General features: G+C 45.7%; 1 protein-coding gene across 4 annotated transcripts in view; it reads left to right on the top strand.

The window, feature by feature from the left end:
• The first annotated feature begins 3,964 nt into the window (after positions 1-3,964).
• MAP3K3 (mitogen-activated protein kinase kinase kinase 3) overlaps positions 3,965-9,587 on the top strand; it is a 40,940-nt gene continuing 35,317 nt past the window's right edge. For all 4 annotated transcript variants that reach the window (XM_072885580.1, XM_072885578.1, XM_072885577.1 and 1 more), the window contains exon 1: positions 3,965-4,271. In XM_072885580.1, coding sequence (XP_072741681.1) covers positions 4,268-4,271 — 4 coding nt within the window. In that variant the 5' untranslated portion in view covers positions 3,965-4,267. The remainder of the gene's footprint in view (positions 4,272-9,587) is intronic.

The raw sequence follows: 9,587 nt of genomic DNA, 5'->3' as shown, positions 1-9,587 counted from the left end.
ACTACCAAAATAGAAAATAAGATGATGGCATAGTGATTAAGAGACTGGGAAAAGATGCCAGGAGTTACAATCCCAAAGGTCTACTCCAGACTTCCTGTGTAACTTTTAGCAAGTCACTGGCTCTCTGTGCTGTGCTCTTTAATCCCTAAAATAGGGATTACATTTCCTTTTCTTACTTCATGCTGTGTGACGGCATTAAACAATTAGGCCTCTATAAAGTTCCTTTAAAACAAATGGGCTAACTCTAAACATAGTAGCTCCTGGAGAGTCTCGGTGAATATCTCTACTGATGATTTTACGTTAAACGGCCTCAAACAATCTGAACAGTTTTAAGTTGAAGAATTAAATATGTTTTATAGTTGCTGTTTACAGGAATGAAGCTTCTCTTCTGGAAAGCCGCAGCTTTGAAAGGATGTGGGCAATCTGGGTGGAAAACCACAGAATATCAGTTTGTACCATAATATTATTGGTAAAACAAATAACTTGATTCTTATGCGCAAAACCTAGTATAGCATTAAGTAGACAGTAAAGGTGAAAAAGGAATTATTCATTTTTTTTCTCAAGTTATACAAAATAGGGGCACCTATTTTGGTAGAAACTTTGATTCCAGTTCAGGAAGGGTGTACCAGCTTGTCGGAGGGGGGGAAGGCGAGGGGGGTCTACAGTGGTCCAGAAAAAGGCCTAATGCCACTTGCATAAAGATAGTGTTGTGATAATGTCTGTAAACTGAGAACAGAACCACAAATTGACAGGTAAAAATTGCTGGTTTAGACATTAGGCTTGATAGGTGGGTGAAGTGATGAACTATTAAGGATAAATCATTCTATTTTCAATTTGACAAAGGGAGAGGGGAAAAAGCTTCAGTGAAATCCAGACATCCTGGGTAGCTGGAGATGGAAAGAGCGAGTTTTACCAGGGTGGCTGTCTCCTACCATCTTCTGGGAACTCCTGGCTTGCTGTCACAAGCTGTGACTAGCTAGTCTAATACCTTTTGCATTTAAGTAAACCACCTTTCTACATGAAGGACATGCAATAGGTCTCGTTTAACAGGACTTCAACTGAGAATTTTATGTGCAAACATGTAAGAACTGGAAGACAGACAAAAATACCAAAGGGTAAGGTGACGATGGAGTGTTTTGACATCAGGGCTGGTGCAGTGGGGAATTAATACTGAATTTCTCCAGTTCTGGTCCCAAGAGTAATCTCACTAAAGCCTTGTTATAATGACCTTGGCACAAAAAGCAAGTGTGATAATTAAATTTGGTGATGAACAAAAGTGGGAGGCTTCATAATACAAGGGAACTAGAATATCTTAGAGGATTGATGACTTTGAAGTGTGAGAAATAGAGATGAGATGAGATGAAATGTAGCAGCAGAAAGTGCAAGGCTGTGAATTTAGGGGTGAGGAGAAACTTGTGAAGGATGTGAAGAGTTTATTCTTGAAATTAGAGAGGAAAGGAAGCTGGATCTACTAGTTGGTAAGGGATAGTGATGAGCCACCATAAAGCTGTGAAAAAGCATGTATAAAAGTTGGTCCAAGAGCAATAATGATGCTGTCAAACAAGAGAGAGGAATTCACGTTGGAAGAGGGGCAAAAAGGCTTCCAGGAAGGTACCACAAATACAAAACTTGTATCATGATGAGAGAGAGAGTGGCTTACTTGTCTATTACAATGAAGCCTGAAAGGAGATATGATTATCTTCTTGATGTATTTACAGAGAAAATATCAGGAAAGAGGAAGGGATTATTTAAGTAAAAGGATAATCTTGACATGAAAACAAATGGCGATAAGCTGAGCGTGTAAATGGGATAGAATAGACAGGAAAGCTAGAAACACTTTTCTAGCATCAGAGCCATAAGACAGGAGGGACTAAAAAAAAAAGAGAGAAGTAAATACTAAGAGCATTAGACTGGTTTTAGGATGGGAACTTCAAGATGGTGTCTATGGAAGTAATCTAGTCCAACCTTCTGCTGAAAGCAGGCCAGCTTCAAAGTTAGATTATTGGCTTTGTCCACAGCTTCTTGCTCGAGAGAGGCCGGATCTGTTGATCTAAGCATTCCTTTACAGATTTGTGTGTCTACCTAGTATGACATTGTGAGATCTTTTTATTATCCCATCTGGACAGTTAAAAAAAATATATATATCACAGATATTGTTGTCATGCTTTGGCTGAGTCCTAAATTCCTCCTGGTGTGCGGGATTGATTCGTGCACTTGCCCACCCTTTTGAGAAATTTCCCTCTCTGATCTAGTTTTCTTCTTTGTGTGGCTTATCCAGTTGATATAACCTCTTTGACATTGCTGCTGTGTTGCTTGCGAGCAAAACCACTTAAAAAACAATACACTTGCTAGACATTTGCCAGATTGAAAAGCAGCTGCTAGAACATCTGCTCAAGGTGGGTTTCCCAGCAGCAGGGTGGCCATTGCCGCACCAGGGAAGAAGGGCTGTACTTCTTTTAAAAAAAACAAAACCCCTCTGCTGTCCCTTTTGCGGAAAAGACACTATAAAAATATCATCCCGCAGGTAGAATGGAAGCAGAAGCTGGGAAAGAGCAGCTGAAGCCTGGATGTCACTTTAAAAGATATGATTTGATTTAAACACAGTTTATGAACTGTGAATAGAATTCCTGGGCTAGATCGGACAATTGTAGCAGTCCTTTGCTCTAAAACCGATGGAAAATCTGGTGTGTGGTATGTTTGTTTTGCTTGGGGGCTTCCCCCCACCCCCAAGTTGTTTGTATTTAGTGTCACCGGTAAGCTTTTTAGCAAGAATGTATTCTGCTTATGGTCTGTGTCTTCAAGTTGGCTTGACAAACCGAAATGCTCAAGCTGAAAAGAAATTGTCGTCAAGTGAGTGAATGTAGCAGGTCAGCAGTTCCACTTCTACCAACAAAAACACTTTTCTCATTAAGATACACTCCTAACGAAAAGGGAGGAAATGCTGAACTTTAAAGACACTAGGCTAGAGTTCACTCCTGCAGGTTGGATCCAGAGCTTTACTCTCACGTTGAGTAACTTTAACAGATATAGTACGTGATTACAGTGCTTAGAAACATCGTGATTGCAGAGAAAATGCAATAGCGGTTTTGAAGGCTTAAAAAGCAGAAGAGCTGTTTATTCTGTTACTTTGACATTTGTCACTTATTGCAATCTGTGGGGAACTGTGGGGGACCTGTGATGGCCTGGGGACATGGTCAAGGTATGGTGGTGACAGGATCTTTATTAGAACAGCTACTAGGAGATAACATCTCTTGCCACAGACGGCCTGGGTGATGCTCTGGGTAGTGGTCTCACACTTTTCTTTTGAAACCAAAAGAATCCTGCTTTTACTCTTTTGGGCTTTGTAATGCTCTTCAACTGGTTTTGGTTGGGGTTTTTTTTTCCCCTCTTAAAAAGGTGTTTTTAAAGCAACAATTAAACTCATTGCCAAGCTCTACTTATGAGGAGAGCAAACCAACGGGGCCAATGTGCACGGGGCACGTTCTCTCCTCCAGGACGCTTTTATGTCCATCCAAAAGAGTGGCTAAGGGGAGACCTGGATGTGGAGTCTGCGACAGGAGGATGCTTGGGACCAGGTACGGAGGGACAAGGCGGTGGGAGAGCGGCCTGTTGCGGGTGGTGGACGGGCTGAGGCCGGTTCCTGCCCGCTCGCAGGCGGGGACACGCGTTGTGCAGCCCCGGGCGGGCTCTAGGACCCAGCCGCGCGCCCCGGCTCTAGAGCCGGGCCCATGGGGCGGGGCCATGGAGCCGCCCGTCACCCTGATTGGCAGCCCACTGAGGGCGGGGTCTGGGCTGTCCCCGCCTAGTGTCGGGGAGGGGGCGGGGCAAACACGTGATTGGCAGCGGGCGGGGCGGGCGGCGCGGCTGTTCGCACGCCGATTGGCCAGCGACGCCGTCGGGTGGGTGGCTCGGCGGCGCGGATTGGCGGGCGGCGGCGGGTCGGCCCCTGTGATTGGCAGGCGGCGGCGGCGGGTGCGCGGCGGCCGCCGAGCGGTTTGTTTTGCTCGCGGCCCGGGCGCCCTGTGGCGGCGGCGGCGGCGGCGGGGAGCGACCGGGACCGCCCGTGCCCCCTCCCACCCCCGCCGCCGCGGCGGGACCCGGAGCGCGGCCGCCGGAAGGAGGCGGCGGCGGCGGCGGCGCGGGCCTGGGAATGTGGCGGCCGCTGTGAGCCCTCCCCCTCGGCCCGGCCGCCATGGAGCCGCGGCGGTGACAGCCCCGTACCTCAGCGCGCCGCCGCCCGCCGGGCGCGGGCCCGCCGCCCGCCGAGATGGGTGAGAGCCGCGGCGGGGGCTGGGCGGGCGGGGGCGCCTCGCTGCCTCGGCGGGGCCCGGGGCCGCCTCACGGGCCTGCGGCGGAGGGGGCGGGCCGCGGCGGGGGCTCCCCGCCGCACCGGGGAGGGGGCGGGGGGGCAGCGGGTCCCTGGGCCGCCCCGCGGCGCGCCGGGCCTTCCGCGGGCGGTGCGCTGGGGGCCGCGGTCTGAGGGGGCTGAACTGCAGCCGGGTGCCTCGGCCGGGCCCCTCGGGGCTGGGGAGTGGGGGGGGCGACCCGCGGCCTCGGCGGCGCGGCCGCCGCCGTCCCTGGGGCCGGCTGGGGCTGCGGCCTGCGGGGGTCGGTGCTGGACGGGTCCCGCTGCCCGCGGTGGCTTCGCTCCGCCGGGGTGGTTACATCGGCCAACAGCTGGGCCGTCGGCAGCGCGGAAACCGCTTGCCGTGCACAAACAGCGTATCTTCAAGGGATTTCTTTCAAGTCGTGAAAAAACCCGTGTTTAGTACTAGAAAGCGTGGGGAGCCCCGGGCATTCGGGTAGCGCTGCCTGCCCGAGCCGCCCGCACGCACCCGACCTCAGGCTTTTACTAAAATTGGCCAGACGGAGTAACTGAGGATCAGTAGGTCAGGCTCGGGAGTTGAGGCAGTTTTTGCAGCCTGGAAGAATCAGGTTGCTTATTTTTGAGACGGGAGTTTATGTGCTTAAACTTAATTGGGAAGACTTTTACTGTGGTATTAACTGCAGCTTGGGGGTCTATCAAAATAGCTGCTTCTCCATGAAGCTTCCATTGAATTCTCATTTGCCATTCTTAACCCAGACAGTAACATATGAAAACAAGCAAAGGAATTAGAGGAACTCTTTTTCAAGAGGAAAACGTTGCTATCAGAAGTTGCCATGACTGAATTTGAATGGTTGATTCTTTTGGACTCTATGTCCTGTATAAAGAACTGCCTGTGGGGTTTTTTTGGTGTTACCTAGTCCCTTTTCAGTTTAAAGAAGGGGGCTCATATATTTGAATTAAAAATGTAATATCTCTAAACCAGAACTTACTCATTTGCATATTGGCAAGGGAATTACTACTCTTGTCCTAAGTGTGGAGTTCCATTTCTTTGTGGGCTATCACTCTTAGTGTTTCTTCCCTTCAACTAAGTTCAGTTTTCTAAGACTGTCCTTCATTATTTAGTCTGTATGCATAATTAGTTCTTATTTATATTGTAAATTCATAACGTATTGCAAATGTTGCTCAAAGTGAAAGTAAAGCAACTTCATTTCCTTTGGACTCTGCTTTGATTTTGTAAATACAACAAATATATGCAGATCCATCAGATGACTTCTCTTACAAAGAGAGGCATAGTATTATTCGATCTGTATCTTCTCTAAAGGAACCAGCCAGATGGTGCATAGACTTAAAATAGTTGAGAAGAAAGAAGGTGGATTTCCAGGGAAGTGTTTTCCAATGGCAATTGGATGCCTGTTTGTAAACATATGAGTGCAGAATGACAAAGGACAACTTCATAAGACGGCTCCACCATCGCGTTGTACGCTTGTGCTGGAGTAAGCACCATACAGCCGCAAGCAGATTGCTCATGGTAGGACAGATCTTACCTAAATTCATTAGGCAGTTGTGATCAAATCATCTAAAGGATAATGGATAACAGGCTATATCACACTCTACTTTTCTTCCATCTTGTCCTTTGTGAACTGGTCTGCAGGATGCGTGGGGTGCTTAACAGTAAGAGCTTGGTATTGCAGTTTGTCATAACTCCTTTGGTACGGCTGAAGCTCAGCGAGGGCAACTCTCTGGCCCTTTCCAGAAGGGGCTATGACTGAGGTTTATTTCCTTACAGAGAGCTCCTTGGCAGCCTTTAAAATACGGACACTTGCTTCTAATACCGAGAAATACGTATATATCTGGGGAGCGGAGGGGAGAGCGGTGTTTGGGCTGGATGGTGTGTGGCAGGCCTAGACGAACTGTGCGCTGCAGGCCCAGCTGCAGTTGAGTCTTTCCCTCGATCTGCGCTTTTTTCCTGCCTGTGTCACTTCCTTCCCTTGGCTCACACGCGCACCCATAGCCGAGCTCCGAGCTCCCGGCGTTAGCGGCAGTGACACCCCCGGTGCGCTGCGGGGGAGGGGAGCAGGGCTGAGCCTACAGGATAGGACCAGCTTAAATCCCAACCTGTGGTTTTTTAATTTGTGGGAGAGAAGAGGTACCCCAAATATATACCACGTGGATCGGGTTCATAGAGAAGCTCTGCTTTTTCTTTTAAGTCTACAAACCAGGTCACTTGCGATTTCCTAAAAATTGAGCAGAACAGCATTTTCTTACCACTAAGACTGTCCACAATGAAGGACTCAACATTAAACTTTTTCAACAACTTTTTTCCGAGCTTTAACATAGACTGAGTTTGTCTTCCTGACTTGTGAAATTTCCTCATCGCTCCTGGATCTGCCGATCACTTGCACAAGCCATCAGCTTTGCTATGGTGGTGGAAAATAACAAGGACATGCTTATTGGTTCACTTTTTTGTTTTTTAAACAAATGTGGCATCATGTCTTCTATTATCATGCTATATAAAATAGCATCCTGGTTTATAGGGGTTTACAGACTTCCTGTTTTTACCAATGTGCAGATGCTTTTACTCTGTTTGAACTTCATGATTTTTTTTCAAAACTGTTTTCATTTCTGCCGCAGCAAATACCCTGACTTGCTCATACCTGTGTAATAAACCACCTATTAGTTGAAATAAATGCTTTATGCAGAGGTATAGCTTTCTCTGTGAGTAGCAGTTCCCTTTTATCGATGTTATAAAAATCCTTGAGTGTAGTTTTTAAAACATGAAAAGCATTTCCTGGACAACATCTTTCCCGCACAAAGCAGAACTGTGTTTCCCAGACCTACTGGAGACCTAGCAAAACAGGGTCTCTTAGTATGCTTCAAAAATTGCCTAGTTTTCATTTGTAATAACTTTTGCATTGTGTGATTAATGTGATGCTGCTGCACATGCTTCTTTAAAGTCAAGCTATGGAAATCCTCTATTTTGATGGAAATAAAGAAGTATTCGTGCTTCTCAGCATTAAATCCATCACAGTGCTGTCCTAAACGGAAACATTTTTTCCATACACAAGTTCAGATCAATATTTGGCTTTCATTTAATGTTTTAAAAAGATAAATACTCCTTCATTTCTTACCTCACCAACATAGGGATGAATTACAGAATGTATGTTTTGGTACTAGGGAGACAATAGCTTAGTGTAAGACTATTGAAAAATGTATAATCATGTAAGATTCAAATTCCCCTGAAGTTGTTCCATCAGCCTTTGATGGTACGTTAAGTGTTCCTTTTTGCATGGATGCAAGTAAGATCTCAGCGTTAGCACTCGGCTACAGAGGAAACTGAGTTTACAGTGAGTGAGATGCAGACCTCACAGTGCACTAACTGGGGTTTAGATGCTTGCCAGATGCTGCCCTTAAGACTTTAATGTCTTAGTGTATTGTAAATTCACAAGTTGCCTTAGCTAATAAATAAATTAACTATGTAGATGAGCTACGATCTTTATTAAGAGATACATAATTGGTTAGGCGCGTGTCCTCCTTGCCCACTTCCTCATACGAATGAGGCGCTGTAAATCAGCTGACTACACACAGCCTGGGCTTTGGGCTCAAGCACCTGTAGCCTGTGATTACATTGTCACTGTTGATCCTTATTTTCAAGTGATGTGCCATACTGTTTGGATGCCAATTCTTATTCATAGACGTATTCTTTGATTGACTTGATTTCTTGTCATGAGTGCTTAGTTATAAACTGCTTTCATAGCTGTTTTGCTTCTTGCCCAAAGGAACCCTGACTGTCTGCCAAGACAAGCTCTTCTTCATCCTCCTGGTATCTGGCCAAACCCAAACTGCACTGTAGTGGAAAACTTGTATCCCAGCTCTTCCCAGCATGTTTTGGGTGGTAGGCACTCCAGCAATATGCCAGTCCGTAATTTGTAATATTTTGTTGTGCAAAGTTATAGTCTTTGTCTGCCAGGTGACTCAAAGGCTATGCTTAATATCAAACAAGATTAAAGAATAAGAGTGAACTGGAGACACTCCAGGAAGGGAAGAGGTTAAACATTCAAATGTAAAGTTGGAAACAATTTAAAAAAAAAAGGGGGGAAAAAAATTGTGCTGTTAGCTACCTGGAACTTCAGCTTCATTCACAACTGTTTTTTCACATTTTCCTCCCACAAGGGGTTACTTAGTGCTGCGATAGATCCTAGCAATTATTTCCTTTGGCTGATGTGCTTTTCAAAAAAGCAACCTCTTGCTTTGGTTGTGTTACTTACACCCCTTGCTTCTTTTGCATGCAGTTGGAATTTCAAGGAGTACTCTTCCTTCTCCACTACCACAATGTAGTTATTGTCTCATTTGGCTTGCCTTGGACAGCAGAGATTTGGTGGGTTTTGATTTTGTTTTTTTTTTTAAATAACCTTATTTTCTCTGCTTTCTTTTTTTAAGAGTTTTACTCTAATTAACACCTTCTGCTAAGGCATAGGGGGATTTCTTTCCATTCCCCTCTGTAGTCTGGCCTAGCCTTGATGTTTCTGTTTTTCTGGTAGTACACACTGAAGTCCATAGTGGAAGTACCTCTGTGTTTGGTACTCTCAGAAAGCTAAAGCACAGACCTTCTGGGCAGAAACTATTGGTTGTACCAAAGATAATGTTAGTGTGACTTCTGTTCTGACTGGGACTTTTTTAGATGTTGCCCCGTTATAAATAGGTATATTTTTCCCCCTTTTTGCTTCTAAATTTTGGTAGCATTCACTCCCTGCGTGCTTTAGAAGCTGTATGTGTCCCACATCTGTCGTCTTTAAGCATTGCGAAAATCTAGTTTGGTTTTCAGACATTGATTAATTATGAACCCAGTCTTCTGCATAAAACATAAGCTAGCTTTTTTGGGAGAGACTCATGAACAAAAGCATAACATGGAATTGAAGAAACAAGTCGTCCCAATGAATCCCTTTTACAGAGAAATACAGATGCGAGACAGTCCGTCATTTAATGTACAGCAGCTGTTCCCAGGACAGCACTTCCAAATGTAAGCCATTACCCATCCAAACCAGTGCCATGAATTGAGAACAAGTGTGTAGCCATGCTGGATTTTTAAAATCAAGTTTCAGTTATTTACAAATCAGCTTCAGAAATGCTCATTCCAATTCAAACACACTGAAGTGACATGTTTCTGGACTTTGGGAAGAAAGGAGGAATCTAGCATATCGAGCACTGCACACCTGATACACTGTCGTATGAGTAGGGTTGTGATGACCTTGTCTATGCATTA

Source organism: Ciconia boyciana, chromosome 22, assembly GCF_034638445.1.
Source record: "Ciconia boyciana chromosome 22, ASM3463844v1, whole genome shotgun sequence".
Taxonomy (NCBI): domain Eukaryota; kingdom Metazoa; phylum Chordata; class Aves; order Ciconiiformes; family Ciconiidae; genus Ciconia; species Ciconia boyciana.
The sequence above is the reverse complement of the archived record's forward strand: the minus strand, read 5'-3'. Positions and strand labels throughout refer to the sequence as shown.